General features: G+C 42.3%; 1 protein-coding gene and 1 non-coding gene across 12 annotated transcripts in view; both read left to right on the forward strand.

The window, feature by feature from the left end:
* Positions 1-14,084: 14,084 nt before the first annotated feature.
* On the forward strand, positions 14,085-14,156 carry TRNAC-GCA (transfer RNA cysteine (anticodon GCA)). Its single transcript has one exon. It is a non-coding gene; the product is annotated as a tRNA-Cys (tRNA).
* Positions 14,157-18,726: 4,570 nt separating this feature from the next.
* AOPEP (aminopeptidase O (putative)) overlaps positions 18,727-27,704 on the forward strand; it is a 196,330-nt gene continuing 187,352 nt past the window's right edge. For 7 of the 11 annotated variants that reach the window (XR_015946220.1, XR_004691556.3, XR_015946224.1 and 4 more), the window contains exons 1-3: positions 18,807-18,847; positions 23,277-23,405; positions 24,537-25,517. Coding sequence is in view for 5 of the 11 variants with exons in the window: in XM_060280103.2 (XP_060136086.1) it covers positions 24,709-25,517 (809 nt within the window). In the remaining 6 variants the exon portion in view is untranslated. Of the gene's footprint in view, positions 18,848-23,276; positions 23,406-24,536; positions 25,518-27,704 lie in introns of all 11 variants that reach the window. The other 4 variants (XM_088653258.1, XM_060280104.2, XM_035099626.3 and 1 more) reach the window with 4 other exon arrangements.

A 27,704-nucleotide genomic window follows, 5' to 3' on the forward strand; every position in this document is an offset into this window, starting at 1 on the left:
TTGCTTCCAAATAATTCAGAAATGCTTGTTTTGAAAACTAGAAAGATCCCCTCCAGGATTTTTATTTCACCAAATGCCTCTTTATCTATAACTCAGCAAGCATGGAAAACTCTTTAACTATTAACAGCAGTCTCTTCAAATGAAACTTCAGCAAGAAAGCCAGAATGAGTTAGTACAAAATTCTTGCATAGGTGTGGTCTGTGGTTCCGTTTCACCAAAGGATTTAGCTGTGGTACATCCCAGTTCTATGGATTAGAGGCACTACCGGGAAATTAGTCTACTTGTCAGCAAATTTGGGTGACCTAGCATTCCATTCATTACCCAAATACTTAACATGTGTTTTCTTGATCTTCACTGTATCACTTTTGTTGGATGGTTTTTGTTTACTCTGGGGAAGAACCAGTAATGGAATTTTATGAGTAAAAGGGAAAACGTTGTGGTTGTGTGTGTGTGTGTGTGTGTGTGTGTGTGAGAGAGAGAGAGAGAGAGAGAGAGAGAGAGAGAGAGAGAGAGAGAGAGAGAGAGAGATGCAGACAGAAGAGGAAGGGAGGAGAGCATATATAGGTGTAGCCTTCCTAAACTGGAAGATTTTCAGTGACTCCAATTCTCCCTTTGCTTTATCATAAAAATCTCACAGCAAAGTGCCCATCATTACAACTGGCAGTGCACGTACATGTATGGAAGAAGGGTTTCTGCATATTGCAGCAAAAGCAGCCCAGAAACCTGGGGCATTTTAAAGACTAACATTTTTACTGTGGCATATTGTTAGGGTGGGTATCAGGGGCAGGTCAGCAGTAACTCACAAGGTGCAAGCGAAGTTAACTCTTTATTCAAAGAAACAAAATAACTCAGGCCCAGTGAGCAGAGCAACTCATCCTAGTAGGTCTTGCCCCAATGAGGCAGTTGTGAGGACTGAAGGTCTCTGCTTCCCAACAGCTCTCTTAAGTCAGGGGTGCCATCTACGGGGGGCTGTGGGGGTCAGGGGTTGCCCCCCAATTCCAATTTGATCCTTAAAAGGACATACCAGGATGAATATGCTTTGCCTTGCTGCATCCTTTTGAGGATCACCAGGGATGCACAGGGTGAAGCGTCTTCACCCACGTATCTCTTTCAAAAAGGTAAGGCATCTGGCAGTGGGTGGGTGGGAGATGACATGCCAAGTCGGTCTGGCCAGGTCGGGGAGTGGGTATTGTGCGTGTGATGTCATGCATGTGCAACAGCCCCCCCCCCATGTCGATGACACTGCTCTAAGTCTCCTCCTCCCCTGGTTCCTTCCCAAGCAATCTAAGACTCCTTCATCTTGCCTGTCTTTGCTCCACCCTCTTCATACCTCTATAGGTTCTGCGAGAAAAGGGGAGGGGCAGGAGAGCTGGTCATATGTTGGGGCAGAATTGCCCTTCTGACACTGGCATTGCCACTGCTTACCTAGACAGGGCTGGGGCCGGTCAGCAGCATAGCTAGGCCACACAAGTGCACTGCTGTAATGAATCTGATCCTGCCAGTGAACCCACATGACCCCAGTCTTGCCACTGCCCTGTCCCAGCCCTGTCCAGGCAAGCAGCAGTGATGACACTGTCAGGAGGGTGGCTCTGTGATTCCACACCACGTGTGGCTATTCCGCTTGCCGTATTTCTCGTAACTTTGGGGAAATGCTTTCAATTTGAATGGCAGCACAACACTTCACTTCCTACTGCTTCACAATCTGCCACTGCTGCCACCTCATTTGGGGGCCCTGACTGCATGGGCCTTGGACATAGTTGTTTTTTAAAAAATATTTTTTATTAAAGATTTCTTGAATTACAAAGGTGTGTGCAGTGTCACTCATATTTTAACATGTATCATTTTTGCAAATCAGTTTTATTTGTTAAGACACTAAGAAGAAAGAGGGAAAACAAGGTAGATAGGGGGGTGGATGGGGGTGAGAGCAGGTGATGATGTTTCTGTTTTGCTTAATATATGTAGGGCTTGATGTCAGCTTTGTTTGTGTTGGTACTCCTTTATTCGCTTGTGTTCTTTTGATGGTGAGAGAGATTTGGGTTGGCCAAGGGTGTAGTTGTTCATTTGTGATTGGCTATGGTCTTTGTTTTCATGTGTGAGTGGGGTGGGTGAGTATTTTTGGGACAGGTTAGCCATACTGATTTGTATGCTGGCAGTAAATTTTTGTCATTATCTTGTTGGGCTGCGTGTGTGATAAAGGGGAACCATACTGGGGTGAAGGCATCCACTTCTATTTGTCCTCGTGCCAGTTTCAGCTTGTTGGTTAGTTTTTCTAGTAAGGCTGTTTCCCATACTACTTGGTACCATTGGTCCATGCCTACTCCTGACAGGTCTCTCCAATGCCTGGTTATGACATTCCTGGTTACTGAAAGTAGGTGGGTTATGAGGTCTTTGTGGTCTAAATGGGCATTATTATCTTGAAAGATGTTTAGTGGGGCCAATTCTGGGGTAATTTCTATTACTTGTCCGGTTATTTTACATATTTCTCGTATGGTTGTTGCCCAGAATAATTGGGTTTTGGGGCATTCCCACCACATGTGAAGGTATGTACCTGCCGAATTGCATCCTCTCCAGCATTTTGGTGAGGTTCCTGGGAGTATTAGTGCTAGCTTTCTTGGTGTTAGGTACCACCTGTAGGTAAGTTTTAGGGTGAGTTCTTTTCTTTTCATTGATATAGATTTAAAGGGGGGTTTAGACCACATTCTGTTCCATTGGGTAGGGTTGATTTCATATCCTATGTCATCCTCCCATTGTCTCTTTATTGCGTCTAGGAGGTTGGTGGGATTTTGGAGTAGTATTTTGTATATTGCAGATACCATTCCTTTGCCGTGTCCTTTTGTCATTAGGAGGAGGTTTTCGAAAGCTGTCAGGGGTCTAGTTGATGCTGATTTTACTGTTGGGTTATTTAGAAAGGCATGTAATTGATGTTGTGCTAACTAGGGCATTGGGATGTCTCCTAGCTTGTCCTGTATTTCTTGTGTTGACAAAGGTTTGTTGTTTTTATAGAAGTCTGTTAGGCGGTGTAAACCTTTGGTTTGCCAGGTTTTTATCTGGAGGTTTTGTGCTGCATGATGGAATAATGGGTGGTGTGCCAGATGGATTAGTGGGGATGCAGTTGGGGAAAGTTTGCTTATTTCTGCTTTCCATGCTTTGAACATGGTTTGTGTGTATCTGTTGAATTTTGTGGGAATCTTCCTTAGCTTTAAGAACTGTTTCTGTTACGTTCCATGCTGTATGGTTGCTGTTTGTGCTGAAGGAGCAGTTGCAGTTTGAATTTGCCTGCAGAGAGAAAACACCTACTTTAAGTTTGTTGTAATAAAACCTTGTTTAAGTCCAGTCTCGCTGCTTCATGGATTTGTCCTCCGTTCTCTACCACCTGAAAAAGCTGCCATCCAATAATAGTCCCCACAATCTGGCCCTCACACTGCCACTGGTCCAGTGACAGAATTTGCTGGGAGACTGAAATGTTCCCTGCTTTTTTATTTTATTTTAATGAATATATTGCCAGTTCTGGTGTTAGGTTTACAACTATTTATTATCTGGCGTAGACTGGCTTCTTTCTCCTGTGTAGAATGTAGAAGGAAATCACTGGTAGAACAAATTTCTGGATGTCGCTGTGTGTGTTCACAAATGTCATTTTGGGAATGTTCACTGTTAATAATGGAAGATGCCCACACACATCCCTTCACAGACATCAGGGGAACACCCCAACACTGGTGGGCAGAACTAGACTTTGTGGCCCCAGAGATTCATCCACGTGTTATTTCAACCTGTGGAGGGGTTTGTGTGTAGGCCCCTCCACTGTAGATATATATAAATTAGTTGGCAGAGTTGTGCCCAGTATAAACTGATTTCAAAAAGCATTACAGTGGTACCTTGGGTTACAGACGCTTCAGGTTACAGATGCTTCAGGTTTCAGATTCCGCTAACCCAGAAATAGTACCTCAGGTTAAGAACTTTGCTTCAGGATGAGAACAGAAATCAGTACCACTGTACTGTACAGTACTGATATGTTTTCAGCCACTGCTAGTCTTGTGCTTTGCATTAACAGGCAGTAAGTTTGAGGTGTGGGGGGGGGGAACAAGAAGCAAAGTTGGGAAGTTTGTGGGGAGGGGGAATAACAGCTTGATGTCATTGGTGATTTCCCTCTCCTCCATGTGATTTGGCCTGTCTCCAATTCTGTCCCACAAGAGTCCATTAGGGAAAAGCTCACTTGATTAATTTCACCCCTGCTATTAACATGCCATGAATGTGTCTAGTGATTAAAGAGCTGTGTGGCTAAATCTACCAGGTGAATTTGAAGTGGTTTATAATTGAATCATGGCTGTTTGATTTTGTCATTTGTCCCTGTCAAAAGTGTGCTATGAAAATGATGACAGCTCAAGCTTAGTTTGATATAGGAAGGTCAGGACCATGCTGCCAGGATCAGAGGCCCAATGCCTTTGAGTACCGGTAAGTGGGGAACAGCAGCGGGTGCAAGCTATTGCACACATGTTCTGCTGGTGAGCTTCCCATAGATTCACTACTGTGGGAAACAGTATGCTGAATTAGATATGCCTTTGGTCGGATGCTCATAGAGTAGTAGCTCTTATGGCCTATGCTTGAAGCAACAGCAACATTAATAAAGAAGGTTGAAATTGAGGCTTGGTCTTAATATGAAGTGACAGCATGTGCCACTTTATTCTGCAGCAGGGGTAATCACATTGTTAATCAATCAATCTCCTTTATTGGCCCAGAAAAAGTGCATTGCATACATGGATCAGAATCACATTGTTAATCCTCCCTTATGTAAGAAAACCTCCTTTATAAGCAAAGAGATGGCTGGACTAACACTTTTGCTCTGAGATGCTTGTTGTTTTATTTGTACAACCGTTTGTTTTGATTTATTTAAATATAGGGAAGTGGCAAAGTCCATTCTACCACATCAGGTTTCAGTATGCTAATTTGGCTGCTTATTTAACCCAGGTTTATTTAATCTGTCGTCCTGATTGTGCAAATTATGTCGCCAACAGTTTTGTGAACTTTCAAATGGCATCCTTGCCCAAGTTTTCTGAATTGCAAAGTCTAACTGGTTTACTCAGAGGCATGCCTAGGGGTTGGCGGAAACCAGCCCCCGCTGGGGGTGCAGGCCCACCCCACCCCCCAAATCACTTATCAGACTATGGAGTGCATGAGGCATATGTGTGTGGCATCACAACACTGCTATTGTGGTGAGATCAAATGCGAGAGAAGCTTTGCATCCTTCTTACACTACAACACAAAGGTGCATGATTTTTTTTTGCTCTTCCTCAACTTGCTTTCATTCTAGATGCGTTAATTACATTTCTAATGTGGCTATTGCAGAAAAGTGATTTCTTCCTTTTTGGAGGGGTGCCGATACAGCTTCTTGCCAAAGGCTCAAGGGACCCTAGGCACACCTCTGGGTTTACTTTCTGGTGCTGGAAAATTTACAAATATTAAACAAAACATACTTTGTGAAAGAAGTGGTTGAAGGTTATTGTTTGTTCTAAGTACAAGCACTGAGCATTTTAAGATGTTCATATTGTGGCCTTTCAAAATGGTACTTTAATCTTCTATTGATTAGAAAAGACTGGGAGTAAAATATAAAAGAAGCATATGGGAAATGGCAGAGAACATTCTCTACCTGTCATGAGCATGCAATTTACACATCCCAAACATCAATATCCCAGTGAACAGTTATTATGCTATATTTAGATTTTTAGCCCTTTCTCCGTCTCTTAGAGCGTATCCTTAAAACATACAAGAGATGACATTTCATCCTAATCTTTCCCCCTTCTTCACTAGTTTAGCCCTTCTTGCTTGTTTCTCTAGAAACCATTTGGAATGAAAAGAGCTTACAATGGTTCCGGAAACAATATGCAGGATTGAGCATCCGTCCATGGTGAAATACATTGTTTTCCAAATGAAAGGACACACAGGATGAATCCTACCAACTCCAGTTATAACATAGAAATATTTATGTAGATTACTTAAACACAAAACTCTCTTAAGAGGTATAAAAATGTATTGTGAAGCGTGGTACCCCAGTGTTCCATCTACAGAAATCGACCAGGCCTGCAGTTACATACTGTTGAATGCTAGATAACGCAACATTGTCCTCTTTTACGCCTGATGGCAGCAGGTGAATTATGGGAGAGCAGGACACACAGCTCTGCCCTTCAACAGAACAGTGCAGCCAGGGTGTCAGGATATCCCCGGCCAATGAACATTTGCTGACTAAGGCAGTTGCTTCATTCTGCCTAATGATGGGACTGACCCTGGAAGCGCAGCTGGAAATATCTCTATCCCAGACCTTGGAGAGCCACAGCCAGGCTGTACAGCAGCACAGGGCAGAAAGATAAAAAATACTGACTGCTCAGTAAGATAATAGTCAATGTATCTCATGCCCCTTTTTCTGGAGTTCTGTCTATAATAACAAATGGCAGCATTTCAGGTTTATTAAACGGAGGCCTAAATGTCTCTCTCTCTCCCCCCCCCCAAGCTGCCTAGAATGTAGCTGTATGTACCTCGAGGGATGAGAATTATAAGCATTTCCATCTCTCATTAAGGGTCCATTGTCCATTGCTTGCTGCTTGTGGCGGCTGCAAAAAGCCCTTTCATCCATCTAAATACATGCAGCATGCTCCAGCCTAGATGCATGTAATGTTAACATGGCCAGGGCCAGTGTTTCTCATGACTATTTACCGTATTTATTTATTAGAAACATTTTAAAGCTGTCATTCATCCTAATTGATCATTCCCGGGCCAATTTACAAAGGGCATGACTGGCTTATTCATACACTCTCTGGTAGTGGTCTACAAATGCTTCAGTTTTGACTAACACATGCAGCAATGGCATTTAGATATTAGTTTCTCGTTCTGTGGATTGTGGGCACAGAGATTTACCACCACCACCGAAACCCTGGCAGCGAGTGATCAGACTGCAAGGCTTGGTTCTCTCCATCCTGTGGCAATTGGGATCAGGCCAGGGGTTGTTTGTTTGTTTGTTTGTTTGTTTGTTTGTTTGTTTGTTTGTTTGTTTAATATTGCACTGTTGGCATCCATCTGTCTTGAGAGACAATGGAGTGCACCTCTGGAAGTGAAGTCAAACAGCTGCTTAGGAGTTTTCAGGAGTTTTCAGAAAGAGGCATGTGAGGTGCCATTGAACCATCTTAGGGACTCCACTCTGGATTTGTGTAGGGTTTACTTAGCCTTTTCTTCTCCTGAAGATATCCCACAAGGCAGCAGAGGTTTAGGGTTAGAGTTTTCCTTCTCCAGATGGGCTACCTTCCCAAGTTGCTCTTTTTGAAAAGGCTGAGACCAAAGTGCCTTTTTGAGGTTGGAATTGACCTTTCTGGTTGAGCATTTACTTGCCATTGCATAGTTCCTTTTTGGAACAACCAGAAGAAGAGTCACGAATCAGAGATTGAAATCCGGTTATATCGTTGTTGGAGTTCCATCAGAATTGCACCAGCAACAAGTGTACACATAGAGAGTTATTCTCTTGGACTTATTGCAGGAATATTTGGACTGTTTGGCTTTAAGATACTGAGTTGTATATGTCATTCTTATTTTGGCACTGTACATATCATTTAAAACTAAGTATTGGAAGGTGTTGTACATTACTGTCAATGTATTTTTGTAAACCACATTATTTCGTTTGCTCAAGGGAAAAGGCTCCAAGTCTTACTGGGTCTAAGCCTTTGGGAGCACCAAAAGTAGCTCTTCTGATCTGGCCTATTTAAGTCCCTAGTAGTCAGTTTTCCAATGGGAACTAAATGCCCGTCTTGAGCACTCTACCAGCTAAGGAAAGGAGGACACCAAAAGCCTAACAGAAAGGCGTAGAAGGCAGGGTCGTAGGAAGGGGGGTGCGGGGTGTGTGGCCCACCCGGGGTGTCATCCCTGAGGGGGTGACAAAATGGCACACCACGGTGGGCAGCACTTACTGTGGGGCCAGACCTGTAGCGCACCCGAGCCACACGTCTCTCCAGGGAGTGATGCGGTGGCTCGGGGCTCCACGCTGCCCGAAACGAAACAGCAGTGTAGGGCTTGCGTCCGCCAGGCGGACTCCGTGGGCAGCTCACTGCGGCACCCATCTGGGCAGATCGCCCCACCCCAATGGGCAGATCGCCCTGCCCCCGCTGCTCCAGGTGCCAGAGCAGCTAGCTACGCCCGACAAGAGGGCTCCTTTGCCAAAGGACCTTTGGGATAGGGTGGGGTACAAATTTAATAGAGAAAGAAATCTTAAAGATTTCCAGAGTCTGTTAAAGAAGGTTAGACATTTGTTTGCGTTGTTGTTTTGCTTTCCTTAATGACAGCCAACCCTTAATGTCAGCCAGTGAAATTAATTGGTGGTGAAAAGCTCTGTCAGTGACTGGAGAACAAAATGGGGGGGGGGTAGTGTCTTTAGATTGCAGCATGATTGCAGCCTGGCGTATTTCTGAGTGGCTGGTTTCACATTTAATCTTGGGGTGGGGGTGAGGGGAAAGAGAGTGTGTATGAAGAATAAGTGAGACAACAATTAGGTAAAACCTGCCAGTCTGTGATGCTGGTACAGTTTTTCTTTCATCTTGTACCATTATGGTAGCTAAAGGTCAGGATATTAAATGCCAAGAACAGACCCCTACCTAGCTGATCTGTGTTCATCCTGGGATTGCATCTTCGAGACTGCATTGGCAGTCATAAAATTTTAAAGAGCTACGGTAAATCTCTTTGCAAATATTGCCTTTGTTTTTACAGTAAAGCAGCAGATGAAATGAAGGAGGCTTGTGTATTGTTTGGAGCCTGTTAACCCTTAACAGAGCATCATGATTTATCCTCCAATGCTTGGTGCCTTCGTGCCTTAATAGCCTTTATAAGAAGAGGAAGCAGGGCTGGAAGGGTTAACATCAGATCACAAGCCATTAGCCAAATTTAGTTCCCATCACCACCGGATGAGTAATTGAATTGTTCTCCAGTCAAAACATTTATCTGAAGCCCTCTGGTTGCAGCTGTCTAACATGCCAGTTTGACATTGTTCAGAGTCGTCTTTCCAAGGCTCAATTCCATTCATGTGGCAGTTGATCAGAATTTATAATCATGTGGCAAACAGGAAGTGTAGCTTCTCTAAGCAATGAAACCAAATAAATGGAAAATTAGAGATATCAGTTCATCATTACTGTGTCTCGTTCTGAACTGGGAGCCAGGTAGCCCTTGTTTAAGCTATGCCTGATGGTTCTGTCTACAGAAGGTATGAGGAATCTGTGGCCCAACAAATGATGCTAGGCTCCCCTTTATTAGCCCCAGCCAACATGGTCAATGGGCAGGGATGCAACACATGTGACTCTTACCATTGTACATCAGGTTGCATTCCATCTGCACAGAAGTCGGAACTTTGTACACCTATACACTCAAACATACCCATTTCTCCATCCTGGCCAGTAAGAGGCATCATCACAGTTCAGGACACTCCAGCTAGACAAAGAACACTCAAGGAGGGTTAGTGAGGGGTGTCACCTGGTGAGAGTTCTGTGTGCTAGAAAGAGAGGCCTTGAGGCGTGCATTTGGTCCTTGGGTTTCCTGCATTAGATGGAAGAGGCAAGACTATGGAACTCCCAAGATGTAAAATGGGTGTGTGGTACCCTCCAAATGTTGCTGAACTACAACTCCCATTGGCCCCAGCAAGCATGGCCAATGGTCAGGGGTGGTTGGAGTCATTAGCAATTTCCCAGCCCCAGGCTCCAGTGGCATGGCAAAATTTGATTTGGATTTCTTAGGATCTACTACTACCATGTTGAAGGTTGTTTCATTTCCTGCTTGAGGGATAACATACCATAGAAGGTGCACTTATAACCTGTCTCACTGGTAACCAAAAAATCCAGACTGGGAAAACTCCCTAAAACTAAAGAAGCATGTGGCCTCTCATTCAAGCATGCCTCAAAGCTCCAGGTACCAAAAGAACAAGTTCCTTAAGCAATGGCCTTAGTAGCTACACAAAGCCAGGTTCCCTTGCATGAAATCTAGACTTACACAATCAGAAGCAACTCTTTTTATTAGCCAGTAGTGTTTCTTAAATGGAACTTTTAATGTAGCAAGATGAGAGGGAAACAGACCTTTTTGAGATGGGACTTAGAAAAACAATAACCTACTTTTGTATTGGGATGTTTTCTTCCCATATTCCATGGTAGGGCACCTCAGTCATCAAAATAATTGTAAGAAGCTTTTGTGCACTTTTTATCCCAGTACTATGAGCTGCTCCCTCACACTACTGTACCTATTCATTCACTCATCCATTCAAATAATTTTTGTTGGATTTCCAATTGCAAGTACAGTCACACCTCGGTTTAAGTACGCTTCGGTTTGAATACTTTCAGTTTAAGTACTCCGCGGCCCTTCTGGAACGGATTAATCCCCTTTCCATTATTTTCAATGGGAAAGTTCGCTTCAGGTTAAGTATGGACTTCCAGAACCAATTACACTCATACTTCAGGTTAAGTACGCTTCGGGTTGAGTACTCCGCGGACCCATCTGGAATGGATTAATTCACTTTCCATTACTTTCAATGGGAAAGTTCGCTTCAGGTTAAGTATGCTTCAGGTTAAGTACAGACTTCCGGAACCAATTGTGTACTTAAACCGAGGTACCACTGTACAGTATAAGTCTTACAAAGACAGCAGATATTATGGAAATAAAAACAATGTAAAATTACACAACAGACTAGAACAATGATGCATGCAACCACAAGAAGAAGAAGGAGAAGAAGAAGAAGAAGAAGAAGAAGAAGAAGAAGAAGAAGAAGAAGAAGAAGAAGAAGAGGAGGAGTTTGGATTTGATATCCCGCTTTATCACTACACTAAAGAGTCTCAAAGCGACTAACAATCTCCTTTTCCCTTCCACCCCACAACAAACACTCTGTGAGGTGAGTGAGGCTGAGTGACTTCAGAGAAGTATGACTACTCCAAGTATGACTAGTCCAGCAGCTGCATGTGGAGGAGCGGGGAAGCAAACCCGGTTCACCAGATTACGAGCCCATCACTCTTAACCACTACACCACACTGGAGTAGAATATCCCAAAGCTTGAAACAAAGTAAGAAGAAAAAGTGTTGCCCCGTTCAATAAAGATTACAACACATTATTCTGTCTGGTGTTATTTCTTGGAAGAATCAGAGCTCTTGAAAGTGAAACCTGAGTGACCAGAGGATTTAGTGATGCCTGCCTTCTCACATAACTTATGAAAGGGAACCCAACCACTTCAGGTAGGCAGGTAGGATCCTAGGCTGGTAGGATCATAGAATGCAACAACTGATTGGCCTGCAGGAGGAGACTAATCAGGCTCCAGGAGGGAAGCAGAATCAGCCAATCAGATGGGACTCATTGGGTAAACAATGTATATAAAAGCCTGAGGTTTGGGGGGGAAATTCAATCACTCTTTTACAAGCTGCAATAAAGAGCATGAAATCACTGCAGGACTCCAAGTACTGTATATTCCATGTTGCAAGAAGCAAAGCTACTAGTTATTTAGGGATTTAGATCACCTCCAAGCAATAGGAGAGCAAGGCCTGGATCTGGGTAGAGAGTTCTGGCCACTGGTGTCAGATTGTGTGGCAAAAACCCAGGATGAAAGAGAGATCGCCATTTTCTACTTCCCTCCCAGCCTAATGAAGATATCAAGGGGTTAATTGGTGCTCTACCTATGTATTGTGTCAAGTACTGTATTGAAGGGAACACATCACAAACAAAAATAATATTGACTCCTTAAAAATCAACACTCAGGACTGTTCCTCATTATTTATTCATCTGTTCTCTTTAAAATGTTTACTGATCAAGTTTAGCTATTGGCTTGTCTAGCCTTGCAATGGCCACAAATTCAGTCCTGTACAATACCCTGCTTCACTTTTGTTGCTATTCCTCATTTTAATTAGCTAGCATAAACATCTTCCAACCCCACCCCAACATTTGCTTTTTTAGCGGCTCCTGTCTAATCTTGGAACAAGCCAGGCTCATAAATTTCAAAGCTGTTTGACTTAGCTGATTTCAAATCAGAATCAGTCCTTTTTGGGGGGAGTGGACTTATGTCATATTATAATTTGTCACAGCTGACTGTGCTACACATGTGGAGGGAGTTGTAAATTTTGATGTAGTGCAGCTGTACAAATGGTTATGCACATGTAAGTTTTTAACTGGAGGGCTGAGTATTCTCGCATCTCATTCTGGCTGAGTGTTAGATTATGCTGCAGTGACATATAGTATTATAAAACTCAATTGTTTGAGACTTTATATATGCAAAGACTAGGTATGAATATACAGTATTTATTATCTAGACCAGGCATAGGCAACCTTGGCTCTCCAGATGTTTTGGAACTACAACTCCCATGATCCCTAGCTAACAGGGCCAGTGGTCAGGGATCATGGGAGTTGTAGTTCCAAAACATCTGGAGAGCCAAGGTTGCCTATGCCTGATCTAGACTATACAAGTGTATTTATTTAATAAATTCCTATACCTCCCTTGACATTTCGCATAAAATACAATAGATTTTTAAAAAAACTTCCAGGGAAACATTTTCATAATAGAATCCTATATTATTATAACTAACAATCCAATATAAAAAATACTGCATATCATAGTCACCAAGACCTGGCTACACAATCAGATACCCAGCCACAATTGTTTTCTGCAAGCCAAGGTTTATCCAGGGATGGGCCCTGCCTAATAATGCTTGGGATAGTATTTCAAAATTGTGGGGCCACCGCTGAAAAGCCAGAGCCCATGTGCTTGCCAGCCACATATGAAAAAGGAAACCTATTCATGTGTAGATTTTGTATATTATGGCTCAGTTCAGACATCATGTCAAACCATGAATAAGGAATGTTAAATATGGCTGTTTTCATAAGTGTTAGTATTGTTTTAATCATTTTAATTATTATTCTGCATTGTATCAGTGATTCATTGTGTACACATCCCCTCACATTTTATGAGATGTCGGTAAATAAATACCTTTATAAATGAATATTACATATACATAGCTGTCAAGTTCTCCCTTTTTTTAAAGGGAAATTCCCTTATGCTGAATAGGCTTCCTCGCGAGAAAAGGGAAAACTTGACAGCTATGCATATATGAGCCTTAGGCTGTTATACTCCTTGCCTTCTTCATCCCCCTCTTCCTGTTTGTGTGCTGAGAATCCTGGAAGAGGGCATGGCTGGCTAGAACCTTGAACAGAAATAGGCCACCACACTACAACATTTTGCACTTGCACTACTCCTTTTATTTGTTGTTGTATTGCAGGGGTCCCCAGACTACGGCCCGCGGGCCAGATGCGGCCCAATTGGCCTCCCAATCCGGCCCGCGACGACCCCCGCCGCCCGCTGCCGCCGCCCGCTCTTGCGGCACGCTGTGCGGCGGCGCACTTCCAGATCTGAAAAAAATCGCTGAAAATCGTTTCTGCGCATGCGTATGGGCCTCTCCCGACCCAGAAGAGGTAATTTCCGGTGCACTTCCGGGTCAGGGGAGGTGCACTTCCGGGTCGGGGGAGGCCCATACGCATGCTTTTTTTCGGCCTGGAAGCGCGCCACCGCGCCAGTAAATGGGTGTGCGCATGCGCACTGGCGCGCACTACCCCACCCTCCGGCCCACTGCACGCGCACTCTCCCGCCCTCCGGCCCGCCGCGCGATCAGCGCAGCGGGCACCAGCCCAAAGGCGGGTAAGTCTAGGGACCCCTGTTGTGTTGGTTACTGAATTCAGTTGTCAGAGAATCTCAGCTGTCATTAAACAAAGGGAAAAGGGAAAAAAGTAAGTTCCTGTCTGCTATATTAGCGAAAACAAACGTGTGTGTACGTTGACTGATGAAATATCAGGTTAGTAGGTGGGGATTTCACTGGCAGGACAGCCCATTATTCTTTCCCAATGATGTAAAATTGAGTAGTTTGTATTTTTAGTCTAGCCTACTCCACAAATCACTGAAGCATGTAGAGAAATGTAGGCGAAACAATTAATTTTAAAGTGATGCAAATGAATCAGTGTACTTTCTGTAAATGTCAGGAAATAGTATGAACACTGCAGTTCTGATGCAGGGAAAATGAGTTAGCTTTACAGAGCAAAACTGAAGGAGTGGGGGTATAGCTCAGTGGTAGAGCATTTGACTGCAGATCAAGAGGTCCCTGGTTCAAATCCAAGTGCCCCCTTTTTAATGAAAATAAAAGCAATGCTCTGTTTATTTGAAATATCTGAAGCATGCTAATTTTGATCGTTGCAAATGCAATTTTAGGTTTACATATTATTTTCATCTTGCAAGCACTGTTGCCTTTCCTTTCTGTTAAGCTATGAATATTTAAAGTATAAATTCAGTTTCTGATATTTGCTGAGAAGTTCCACTCTGCTGGTTAAAGACATCTTCTATTTTCAGGTGCTGAAATAGCTATAGCTTTACCCTATGTGTATACGCCCCAATTGTGAAATGAAAAGTGATAGAGGAAAAGGACTATATACCGGTAAAACCCCCTTCATGGATCAATGCCTTGTCGTGGCGAAGGGGCTTGAATAACTCAGAGAAGCTATGAGCTATGCCATGCAGGACCACCCAAGAGAGTTTTGACTAAACATGATCCACCTGGAGAAGGAACTGGCAAGCCACTCCAGTATCCCTGCCAAGAAAACTCCATGGACAAAGACAACAGGCATATAAAAGTTATGACGCTGGAAGATGAGCCCCTCAGGTCGGAAGGCGTCCAACATGCTACTGAGGAAGAGCGGAGGACAAGTACAAGTAGATTCAGAGCTGATGAAGCGGCTGGGCCAAAGCCGAAAGGTCTCTCAGTTGCGGATATGCCTGGAAGCGAAAGGAAAGTCCGATGCTGTAAAGAAAAATATTGCATAGGAACCTGGAATGTAAGAACCATGAATAATGGTAAGCTGGATGTGGTAAAAAATGAGATGGCAAAAATAAAAATTGACATCCTGGGCATCAGTGAACTAAAATGGAAGGGAATGGGCGAATTCAGTTCGGATGACTATCATATCTACTACTGTGGGCACGAATCCCGTAGAAGAAATGGAGTGGCCCTCATAGTCAACAAAAGAGCGGCAAAAGCTGTAATGGGATGCAATCTCAAAAATGACAGAATGATCTCGATACGAATCCAAGGCAGACCTTTTAACATCACAGTAATCCAAGTTTATGCGCCAACTACCGGTTCTGAAGAAAGTGAAATTGACCAATTCTATGAAGACTTACAACACCTTCTAGAAATGACACCAAAGAAGGATGTTCTCATTACAGGGGATTGGAATGCTAAAGTAGGGAATCAAGAGATAAAAGGAACAACTGGCAAGTTTGGCCTTGGAGTTCAAAATGAAGCAGGGCAAAGGCTAATAGAGTTCTGTCAAGAGAACAAGCTGGTCATCACAAACACTCTTTTCCAACAACACAAGAGACGACTCTACACATGGATATCACCAAATGGGCAGCATCGAAATCAGATTGATTATATTCTCTGCAGCCAAAGATGGAGAAGCTCTATACAGTCAGCAAAAACAAGACCTGGAGCTGACTGTAACTCAGATCATCAGTTTCTTATAGCAAAATTCCAGCTGAAACTGAAGAAAGTAGGAAAAACCACTGGGCCAGTAAGATACAATCTAAATCAAATCCCTTATGAATACACAGTGGAAGTGAGGAACAGGTTTAAGACGGCAGTGGACAGTTGCGAGGAATTCCCAATTTCTTGAAGCATGGGAACCCAAATAAAAAATTCTTTAGATGATTTGGCATAACATTCGGTTTGATTGATATATATATGTGTATAATTTGAAATATTGAATGTGATATAATTGGTTTTAATTGGAAAATTAATAAAAATATTTATAAAAAAAAAAGGAAGTGAGGAACAGGTTTAAGGGTTTAGATTTGGTGGACAGAGTGCCTGAAGAACTATGGATGGAGGCTCGTAACATTATACAGGAGGCAGCAACGAAAACCATCCCAAGGAAAAGGAAATGCAAGAAAGCAAAATGGCTGTCCAACGAGGCCTTACAAATAGCGGAGGAGAGGAGGCAAGCAAAATGCGTGGGAGATAGGGAAAGATACAGGAAACTAAATGCAGATTTTCAAAAAACAGCAAGGAGAGACAAGAGGGTCTTCTTAAATGAGCAATGCAAAGAAATAGAGGAAAACAATAAAATGGGGAAAACCAGAGATCTGTTCAAGAAAATTGGAGATATGAAAGGAACATTTTGTACAAAGATTACCATAATAAAGGACAAAAGTGGTAAGGACCTAACAGAAGCAGAAGACATCAAGAAGAGGTGGCAAGAATACACAGAGGAATTATACCAGAAAGATATGGAGGTCTCGTACACCCCATGTAGTGTGGTTGCTGACCTTGAGCCAGACATCTTGGAGAGTGAAGTCAAATGGGCCTTAGAAAGCACTGCTAATAACGAGGCCAGTGGAAGTGATGATATTCCAGCTGAACTATTTAAAATTTTAAAAGATGATGCTGTTAAGGTGCTACACCCAATATGCCAGCAAGTTTGGAAAACTCAGCAATGGCCAGAGGATTGGAGAAGATCAGTCTACATCCCAATCCCAAAGAAGGGCAGTGGCAAAGAATGCTCCAACTATCGCCCAATTGCGCTCATTTCACACGCTAGCAAGGTTATGCTTAAAATTCTACAAGGCAGGCTTAGGCAGTATGTGGACCGAGAACTCCCAGAAGTGCAAGCTGGATTTCGAAGGGGCCATAGCTGCCAAGTTATCCCTTATGCTGAATAGGCTTCCTCGTGAGAAAAGGAAAAACTTGGCAGCTATGGAAGGGGCAGAGGAACCAGAGACCAAATAGCAAACATGCACTGGATTATGGAGAAAGCTAGAGAGTTCCAGAAAAACGTCTACTTCTGCTTCATTGACTATGCAAAAGCCTTTGACTGTGTCGACCACAGCAAACTATGGCAAGTTCTTAAAGAAATGGGAGTGTCTGATCACCTCATCTGTCTCCTGAGAAATCTCTATGTGGGACAAGAAGCTACAGTTAGAACTGGATATGGAACAACTGAGTGGTTCAAAATTGGGAAAGGAGTATGACAAGGTTGTATATTGTCTCCCTGCTTATTTAACTTATATGCAGAATTCATCATGCGAAAGGCTGGACTAGATGAATCCCAAGCCAGAATTAAGATTGCCGGAAGAAATATCAACAACCTCAGATATGCAGATGACACAACCTTGATGGCAGAAAGTGAGGAGGAATTAAAGAACCTTTTAATGAGGGTGAAAGAGGAGAGCGCAAAATATGGTCTGAAGCTCAACATCAAAAAAACCAAGATCATGGCCACTGGTCCCATCACCTCCTGGCAAATAGAAGGGGAAGAAATGGAGGCAGTGAGAGATTTTACTTTCCTGGGCTCCTTGATCACTGCAGATGGTGACAGCAGTCACGAAATTAAAAGACGCTTGCTTCTTGGGAGAAAAGCAATGACAAACCTAGACAGCATCTTAAAAAGCAGAGACATCACCTTGCCGACAAAGGTCCGTATAGTTAAAGCTATGGTTTTCCCAGTAGTGATGTATGGAAGTGAGAGCTGGACCATAAAGAAGGCTGATCGCTGAAGAATTGATGCTTTTGAATTATGGTGCTGGAGGAGACTCTTGAGAGTCCCATGGACTGCTAGAAGATCAAACCTATCCATTCTGAAGGAAATCAGCCCTGAGTGCTCATTGGAAGGACAGATCGTGAAGCTGAGGCTCCAATACTTTGGCCACCTCATGAGAAGAGAAGAATCCTTGGAAAAGACCCTGATGTTGGGAAAGATTGAGGGCACTAGGAGAAGGGGACGACAGAGGACGAGATGGTTGGACAGTGTTCTCGAAGCTACGAACATGAGTTTGACCAAACTGCGGGAGGCAGTGGAAGACAGGAGTGCCTGGCGTGCTCTGGTCCATGGGGTCACGAAGAGTCGGACACGACTAAACAACAACAACAACCGGTAAAACATTCTTGGGCAGAAAGCATTATCCACCCTGATCCTTGCATGCAAACTGTATTTTAACATACAGTACTCTTTTTGCAGATCTGTTAACATTAGTATACAGGCATGTCCATTACTGTATTTCCATACAACTGCAAGGAGGAAGACAAGAAAAGAAACGGCAAGAGCCTGATTCTGGTTTTCTTCTCAATTTCGTTTGGATCAATCTACTGAGATTTACGGTGGCACAGGTGCAATGGTGCAAACAGTAGTTGCTTTTAATACTAAAGGCTTCTATTCTGGGAGGAGGAAGCATGGATGTCTATAGAAAGTGTACAAAAAGCATCAGAAAAGCAAGCAACAGAATATAATTTTTCATATGGTTTCTATTTGACGCTGGCGATCTGAACAGTGACCCTTATCTGAAAGGTTATTTGTATGTTTAACCAAAAGCTAAAGGCTGACTTTCAGCCTGAGAAAGATAAAGCTCGATCTTTTTTTACCAGCTGGGACCTATACAATCAGGAACTATACTTCCATAGTACTGAAGTCGCGCTGATCCCAAGTAAACGGGCATTTTTATGTTATGTGTGTGCATGAAAAACGGATCAGCACAGCTTCCTGCATTTTTGGACTCTCCTGCACGGCGTAGCTGTCACGGGGAGCTTCCAAACCTACTCCTGCACCACAGCCTGGAGTCCTGGACCGTAAGGAAAGCTCCCCGGGCGGAATAAGGGCCGCCTTGTGATGCCGGGGCGGGCGGGCCTACTCCCGCGAAAACAGGCAAGAGATGAGCCCGGCCCCAGAGCAGCTCTGTGGGCTGGCCCGCGCCGATGACGTCATCGGGCACCGCCTCTCGCCGTCGCAGCTGGGGTGGGAAAAACAAACACAGAACTCGGCGGTGCGTCAGGTAAACAACAGGCACGCGCTCGTCCGTTGCTCCCCTCTGAGGGCCGCGGGGCCTTCGCTGTGATGACCTGTCCCACTTTCGGCGGGGGAGCGGGGTGGGGGAAGGAAAGGCGGAGAGACGAGCGGGGTCGGGCGGGGAGGTATCGGCGGAGGCAGCTGCTCCAGCTGCGACTTTCCCCCTCCCGGACCCGCTAATTCGGACCGCGTTCACGCCTCTTCTCTCCAGAGCCCTGAGGGGAGGCGCTCCAGCTGGGTGCCCTCGTGTGAGGCGACTTTCCGACTCCTGTTGTGAGGCGGGCGGCGGCGACTCGCTCCTTTTTTGCCTGGGCGCCTTGCCGTGTGTCTCCTCGGGCGCTTTCGCGAGGCTGCCGTTTCCTCACGGCGTCTTCCCGGAACCTTATCTGGAAATACACGCACAACTTCGCACGGTTCGAATACAGCCCAGGACATCAACGGGGGGCGACCCCTGTACGTGCTTCTTCGAAATGATGTTGGGCTCCCAACTTCCATCAGCCCAGCCCGGTGGTCAAGGGATGAAGAGAGTCGTAGTCCCACAATTGCCTTGTTGTAGCACCAAGTGGCTTTAGGATTGCAGCCTAAGGCAGTGCCGGATTTACGTATAAGCTAAACAAACTATAGTTTAGGGCCCCGCTCTCTTGCCCCCCCAATATACTTATTCGTAATTGTATTTTAGTACAACAATTACCTTGATTAAAAATATATATATTTATGTGCAAATGGCTTTAGATACCTATTAAAAAAAGGCAAAGGGGCCCCTGACCATCAGGTCCAGTCATGTCCGACTCTGGGGTTGCGACGCTCATCTCGCTCTATAGGCCGAGGGAGCCAGCGTTTGTCCACAGACAGCTTCCGGGTCATGTGGCCAGCATGACAAAGCTGCTTCTGGCGAACCAGAGCAGCGCACGGAAACGCTGTTTACCTTCCCGCCGGAGCGGTCCCTATTTATCTACTTGCACTTTGATGTGCTTTCGAACTGCTAGGTGGGCAGGAGCTGGGACCGAGCAACGGGACCGCCGACCTGATCAGCAAGCCCTAGACTCTGTGGTTTAACCCACAGCGCCACCTGGGTCCCCTATACCTATTAGGTCCATAAATTACCATATAGCATATATTCAACACAAATAATAGCGACAATTTGTTGTTGACAAAGGACAGCTGGACATATACAGGGTCCCATTATCTCCAGTAGCTTAGTGCCACATCAAACCTAGATCCGGCCCTGCCCTAAGGATACAACCATAGTGTAGGTCAGCGTGTGCCGCGAGACGCTGGCTGGTGTGCCACGACGTGCCGCGACGAGAAGGGCGATTTGCATTGTCACGTGCCTGGTGGCCGCCAATAGGCAGCGCTGACTCCAAAGCTCAGTGCAAACGAGCCTGGCGGCTAATCCGCCGGAAAGCTAACCCGCCGGAAAGCAATATTTGGCAAGTGTTTCTTACAGTCATAATTATAATATAGGGCGGCACAGAGTTAATTTTTTAAACTTTTTTAATGGTGTGCCTCGTGATTTTTTTCATGGAACAAGTGTGCCGTGGCCCAAAAAAGGTTGAGAAACACTGGTGTAGGTAGGTGCTTGACCTAGGGATTCAGGGACCTAAGGTTCAGGGAAGGGCCTTCTGAGTAAACATGCATAGGATTGCGCCAGTACCCCACCCAGTCATACAGGTAAGAAGTTAAACATGCCACGTCTTTTCAGTGTGTACAAAGCACCCATCCCTTTTTATCCCCCCTGCCGTATACATGAAATTTCTAATCCTTGTTGGAAAAAAACCCCACCTTTTCACCCATGAGAGTGCATTGAAAATATGAGGGCAAATTATGAATTATTTTATCACTGTTTCAAGTCTTTTGATTGTGGGGATATCAGGATGATTATTCATCTGTGTTCTTGTGTATATAGTATTGCTGGCATTGTTTAAATTAGTATACACAAAAATGTATTGGGCATGTGGGAAATTCTCTTTTAATGACAGTGAGTTCAACAGAAGTGGTTAATGGGATGTTAAGTGCTTTAGTGCTTTGCTTTGATGTGATTTTATGGATTTTCTTCTGCATGATCTAAGAAGCTTGAAGCCCTCCATTGGAATGGAAAGGTGCGGTAAAATATGGAAATGAATAATTAATATCAAATCTGTTTTAAGGCTGCAAACCTGTAACCTTTTGCCTAGGAGTAAATCCTATTAAACTCAGTAGGACTTACTTCTGAGTAGACAGATTGTACTATAAAGGAACTTGGCCTGGTTTCTATCCTTCACTCAAAACCAAACTACCGTTCTCACACAGCCGCTTTGCTACTCCCTGATCTTTTTGGTGTCACAGCACACTGAGCTAAGCCAAGGTTTGACTTAGTATGTCATCTGAACCTGGGCTCATGGTTAAGTTCGCTTCAGGCTAACCACAAGCTATAACCAAGAACAAACAAAATGTTGGTATAGCATGATGTACAAACCAGGCTCTTGAGTATGCATCTTAGAGTTGGTTCAGAAATAACTCTGTCGGCACACAATATTGGTGATTGTGTTGTGTGATTTCTTAATAAGTAGTGACTTGAGAGATGCCACCAGTGAGTGAGACTTGGTGGCTGCATATACCACATCTACCTGAAGGTGGCCCATGGATATTAACAGTGCTACCAGCAGCAACCTCACATGTACTCAACATGATTGTATATAGGTATTGACTATAGAGTGTATTTCTTATACAGTGTCTTTGTTTCTACCTTTTCTATCTTCACTTTCCACACCTTCACTCTTGTTCTTTATGCTTTGTTACTTGTCAACTTGTTATACCTGTGATACTTTATAACACTATTCCAATCTATACCACATTCATATTTCTTAACTCACACATCCTCAAAGGGTACAGTTATGACCCTCCAGAACCTGGTAGGAATCTTGTGTATGAGTCACCATCTTGAGAGTGTTCAGGAGTAGCACACTGAATACTGGTAACTTTGTCATAGGACTGGAACTAATAGCTCCAAAACAAAAGGTTTTTTTACACAATAAATACTTTTCTTATTATGGTACATCATTGCCTACAATGCTGAATGGGTTCCTGTAAAATTTTAGTATTTAGGTTTTGCCCTTTTTGAAATGATATTTTATTTTGGTGCATTATTATTATAAACTCTTCCCATCAATCTCTTTATTTTTCTCTTATACCAGCAAAGTTTCATTGCTTTTATAACAAGTTCCAATGACCATGTGCTTTGAAAGTGTTTTTAAATATAGTTTTAAATTATCAACAGTAGTAATTTGAGTGCTAAGCAATAGGAAGGTTATATCCCTTCTGGGTATGATATGGAGACAATATACATACAATACATTGTTATTGACAAGGATATGTACCGTAGAACATTATGCGAATACTAAAATATGGTTGGGACCTATGGTTGGGATTCATACATGCATAATCCTATATGGCATTTGAGAAGCATTTCCATTCTGTCTAATGCCAGATAGCACCAACAGGGCAACAAACAATATCAACATAGTAACTTGGCTGTCTGTGGCATAACTAGGACATAGTTGCTATAAATTGGGAATAAGCAACAGTATAATATAACAAACAACCTTACTATGTGACTATGAAATCTGAAGTATAGCATGCATCCAAGGTCTCAGTTCATGGTTTCATATCTAACCCATTTGTAATGTTTGGGTTAAACATACTTTAATTTTGTTTATCATTTTGTATATTTGTAATCTGGTTTCAATTTCTGGTTGCCAAAAGTGATTGAAAACAAATCCATGGGTGCTCATTTTTCAATGCTGAACTGTAAATTAATTACATAGAGCCACCCTTTTGCATTTCTCAAGAATTTCAGCTCAATTTTTGGTTTCCCTGTACTTAAAAAAGTTCCAAAGTCAGTTTTTCCCTTTTTTATAACTCTGCTCCTACATTGTCCTTTTAAACTTGCAGTTTGCTTCCCTTGTCCTGTCTGCTTCTCTTATTTCTTTTCTACATTCAGATTACCTATTTGCTGTTCACATAGTTATGCATATGTAATAGTTATACTCGTGAGAAGTACCATTTCTAATGCGTAGATACCATGTTCAGGGCAGAAACACAAATATGTACCTAAGGAGAGTGTGCTTATTGCTGCTCATAACTGTATAAACGTTTCTAATTATCTTAATTAGAGTAATAAACAGCATGTAGTGATGTCTAAAAGCATCTTATTGATTTGTATACTGTTCTAAGTGCCCTGTGCTTTGTAAAATCAGCTTGCTAGAGAATACAGTTTTCTTGTGCTTCTGAATTTGGTTAATGCCTCTAATATCATTACATTAGGGTCTAGTGTAATGACAAAACATGAACAGATGCCATAGCTGCTTTAAAATATTGTGAATCAAAGAATAAAGGCATGGGGATGTACTGACAGCAATTCCTTTCTTTGTTTTTAGATCCATTTAACAAAATCATGTTGTCTGAAAATCAACTGCAAGTGGATTTGTTTTCATGGAATGAGTAGTATCATTATTTTAACTCTAAATGGGTCTAGTTTTGTATCATCCATATTTACATAGAAGAAGGTAATCGCAAATAAAACTGATCTAATTGTGGGTGGGAAACACTGTTCATGTACAATGTCCTTGCCTTGGAAGACTGTCACCAAGACTTTCAAATTTGAGGGTTTATGATGTGTGTGTTAGTTTATACCTTATTAAAACATTGTTATTAAAACATTAAAATATTGTTATTTTATACTACCTTAGAAAATAGAAAAAAGAATGCAGTATTGATTAGAAGATAATGAAAAAACAACAAGCTCAGTAATGGTGTGCAATTTTTAATTTACTGTGTGAAGAGTAATAAATATATGTTTCGTACAATCATGAAAAACTGCTTTCTATCACAACTGGTGCTGGTGAATTTTATTTTATGTTTACTTCAGTGTGAAGGTATTTGAATATTTCTTTTTGAATAGTAGTCTTTTGTTTGCTATGAGAAGTCTCTGATTCAGAATGTTAATGGATTTTTTAGCTATTAAGATGTAATTATATACCTGGAGTATTTAAGTATGAAGTTGAAAAATCTCCATGAGCAATCTCAAAAGAATATTTATAATGCACTACTTGTAAATTGACTGACTTTCTTGTAATTTACCAGAAGTGCTGATATGAGTGCAGCCCTAATGTGAAAAGTACATTAATCCCTGGAGTTACATTGTATGTATTAAATTATTGCTCTCTTGAGGTATGGGAGACGTGAGGCCATTTAGCTTTCAGTCATGCTTGCTACTTAGATTCATAGCACAATAATAAGCAATGCCATTCTGAGATGAGAAATTAGACATGATACATTTCACTTCTTGAAAACGGAAAAGCAATAATAATGCTTTCAACTTTTCTGCAGGTTTGTAGCAATAAGATCATGTTAGTGCTGCTATATTGTTGAGGCTTTTATTCAATTGACATGATACTGCACTCTGTTTCACTTCTTGTTCTCCAATTGTTATGCAGATGATTTTTCCTTTTAATTTTCTTCACAGAACTCATATACCAACCATGCAATCTGCAGAAGAATATCATATGAATAGCAAACTTTAACATCTGTTCTTTAGATATTTATTATTTAGCAATAACCTTCAGTGTGGGCTGGTTCCATTTTTATAGCTCTTGTTTAAATTGACACCTGACAGTTGATTGCTTTCTTCTTCACAGGGTAAAATATAAGTTGTTATGGTTCCATTCGTCATATAAAGAACACATTATTTGATGCAATAGCTGTTTGTGACACCTGGAAAACGTAGCATACTGGCTATTGGGAAGATAATTTAAGAAAGAACAAGGATTACAAAAGAAAAGTGACTGTGGCTGTATAGAAGTCTGGCATATGAAGATGGAGCTTGACATTACCAAAGATGATTTGCCCTTAATGGCGAATACTAGCCACATGCTGGTAAGGCATTATGTGTTGGATCTGGATGTGGACTTAAAAAGCCATGTAATTGGTGGCACTATAGTTCTGTTCTTTGACACTGACAGCAGATGCAGAAAAAGGGACAGTGAACAGGTGGAAGAAGCTTGTCATTCTCAGTCAGATGGAACCTGCTATATTCAGGCACCTGAAGCCTGCTACGTTCCTGTGCCAAATGCAAGTGCTTGCTCAACTAAAAGTGGATGTAATGATTTTGCTGTCTGTAGTAAAGGTGAAAATGATACTTCTGATAAAAACGGTAGTCATGGCAACAAGGAACAGGCTTCTGGGATTTCTAGTTCAAAGAACTGCTGTGACATTGAGATTCATGGGAGTGAAGATTTTTTGCTGGTCCTGGACTGCTGTGATTTATCTGTGTTAAAGGTCGAAGAGGTAGATGTTGCTGTCGTTCCAGGCATTGAGAAATTTACCAGCTCTGCCAAGTTAATGGATGCTTCCAAGGATCCAAGGGATCTTAGAAATCAGATTGTGCATGAACTTGTGACATTACCTGCAGATCGTTGGAAGGAGCAGCTTCAGTGTTACAGACTGTGCAGCCAGGCACCTGCTTGTGGAGAGCTTCTGTTTGTTACTGGCACTTGGAGCTTGGAGATCAGGAAAGCAGGTGTCCAGCTGCCAAAAGACTTCCCTCATGCCATAAGGATATGTTACAAAACAAAGCCAGAAGGAAAATCACTGAGCTGGACTACAGACCAATGTGACAGGTATGCAACAGTTTTTGGTGTTCTGCTATACTTGTGTTCTGTGCCTAATGGGGCAGAGTTGAATTATAAATAACAATCTCATTTTGAGGCTGAATTCAGACAGATTGGTACCAAAGCAGGCAGAGTTCAGTGCTCATGAAAGTGTAGCAGGATTATATCACTTTAAGTCTGGAACAAGTGAATGCATTTCTTTTAAGTCTAAATATTTAAATCAGGGAACAATTGATTGGTGCATTTTGGATAAAAGGTATTGGAGAGAAACATATTCTGTAAAGCATTTTAACTTTACTATATACTTTTTCAATTACCTAGAGTTAAGAGTTTTGTTAATAGTAAGTTAAAATGTTCTGGATGTGGTAGCTTTGTAAGTTTCTTTAACGTGAAAAAAACTTATTTTAATTTATCTGTTAGAATCTGAACATGGCTTAGCAGAAGCCAAACAACAATTTTATCTTTCTATGCATATATAAACAATATAATATATAATATTAACAATAATAACAATAATAAAATATATTATTTAGTAGTACTAAAAGCCTAAAGCTGTAAAAATCTGAAATATTTGAGAAATTAAACAGCTTAAATATATGTAGTATATCATTTTCCTGAACCACACACCTTGTCTATTTCTCTGTTGTCATTTGGCTCACCTTATCTAATGGCAGCTTTTGGGCTCATTGCTGTTTTGTCAATCTAATGTAGATTACAAGAGACAAGCCTTTTATTTGTATATTTTTCCATCCCTTGACACCTGGGCTATTAAATACATGTTTGTTTATGTAGAAAACAATTCTGTATTAAGAGTGCAACTGGGCAAGCCGGAGGGAAATCTATGACCCTATTTTTAAAAGGATACATGCATGTAGGATAAGCACTGGGGGAAGGGCAAGCTTAATCTCCCTCCCCTGGGGCCATTTTCCTAATTCCTATTATCCTGAAGCTGCTATTTGCCCTAGGACAAAACATATAAGCACCTGTATGTTTTGTCCCATGGACAAGCAGCATCTTCAGAAAAGGATGGGGCAATTTAACTTGGAAAAAGTGCATAAGACAAAGAGTTAATGCCCCTTTCTTCAGCCGTGATCCAAATTGCTTCCCTGTGGTTGCCCTTGCCATTTTGAAAACCCATGGAGAGATAACTCATGAGTCCCACTGTCTAGTTTGACTATAACATGTAAATGAGCATACTATAGTGGTAACTTCATTTACTGATAAATTCTATGCTAGGAGGCACTTATCTCTTCTGAGATGTTATCAGTACTACCCACATATACTTTGTGGCAAGCTGGGGTTGTCTTGGAATTCTAAGTGAAACTCAGAAAGTCTTTGTAAATAGTGATGTGAGTCCCTTGCCTGTTAAGGTAAGTTGCTGTTGAGTGAGAGTGAAACTTTTTACAGTAATGCTTTCAACATATGTTGTTTTTGAGTCACATCCAGTGATTCTTGCCCAGTTGCCCAGTGGATTTCTGCATATGCATTGGATTTTTTCTTCTCTCCTCTGCAGCTCTCAATGCATCCTCAAAGCCCATTCTAAAGGGTCCTCAAATATTTCAGAGAGGATTTTGGGGGCGCATGGAGAGCTGCAATGAGGAGGAGAGGAAGACAGGGTGAAATTCAACTTCACACTAAGGAGATCATTCTGTCAGTGAAATGATTTTTTGCCTGCCTGACATAAGAATTTCCTCTCTTCTGCTGCCTGCTGTACTCTGCTCTGTAGTTTTTGCTGAGCTTCCCAAGCAGATTTGGGGACGGTGGGGGGCATACAGGGAAGAAAGTGGGGGAGTCCCATTATGCTACTAGGACTAGCGCAGCTTAGTTGAATCTGGCCCAAAGTCCTGTGGCACAAGCACACAAATCTATTTATGTGATGTTGGATGTCACCTATTGCTTTTACAATAAAGCTCCCACTTAGGTACCACTAAAGTATCAGTCATATGCATTTTTATTGTTTTGGGAGGCACTGGGGTTGAAAAGTTGTTTAAATTAAAAGCAACAACCATAAAGGCAACAACATGGTAAATAATTTTTAAAGCAATAACAAATAATAAATAATTAATTCATAATTTTACATTTTGATGACTATATTCCAAACTATGGCTGTGTACACACTCCATGGAATTTGTCCATTAGGACCTGGGGATGATTCCAAAGTTTGTACGTATATCTGGAGCCACTTTAAGGATTTTA

This window comes from Zootoca vivipara, chromosome 10 (assembly GCF_965207765.1).
Source record: "Zootoca vivipara chromosome 10, rZooViv2.hap1.1, whole genome shotgun sequence".
NCBI lineage: Eukaryota > Metazoa > Chordata > Lepidosauria > Squamata > Lacertidae > Zootoca > Zootoca vivipara.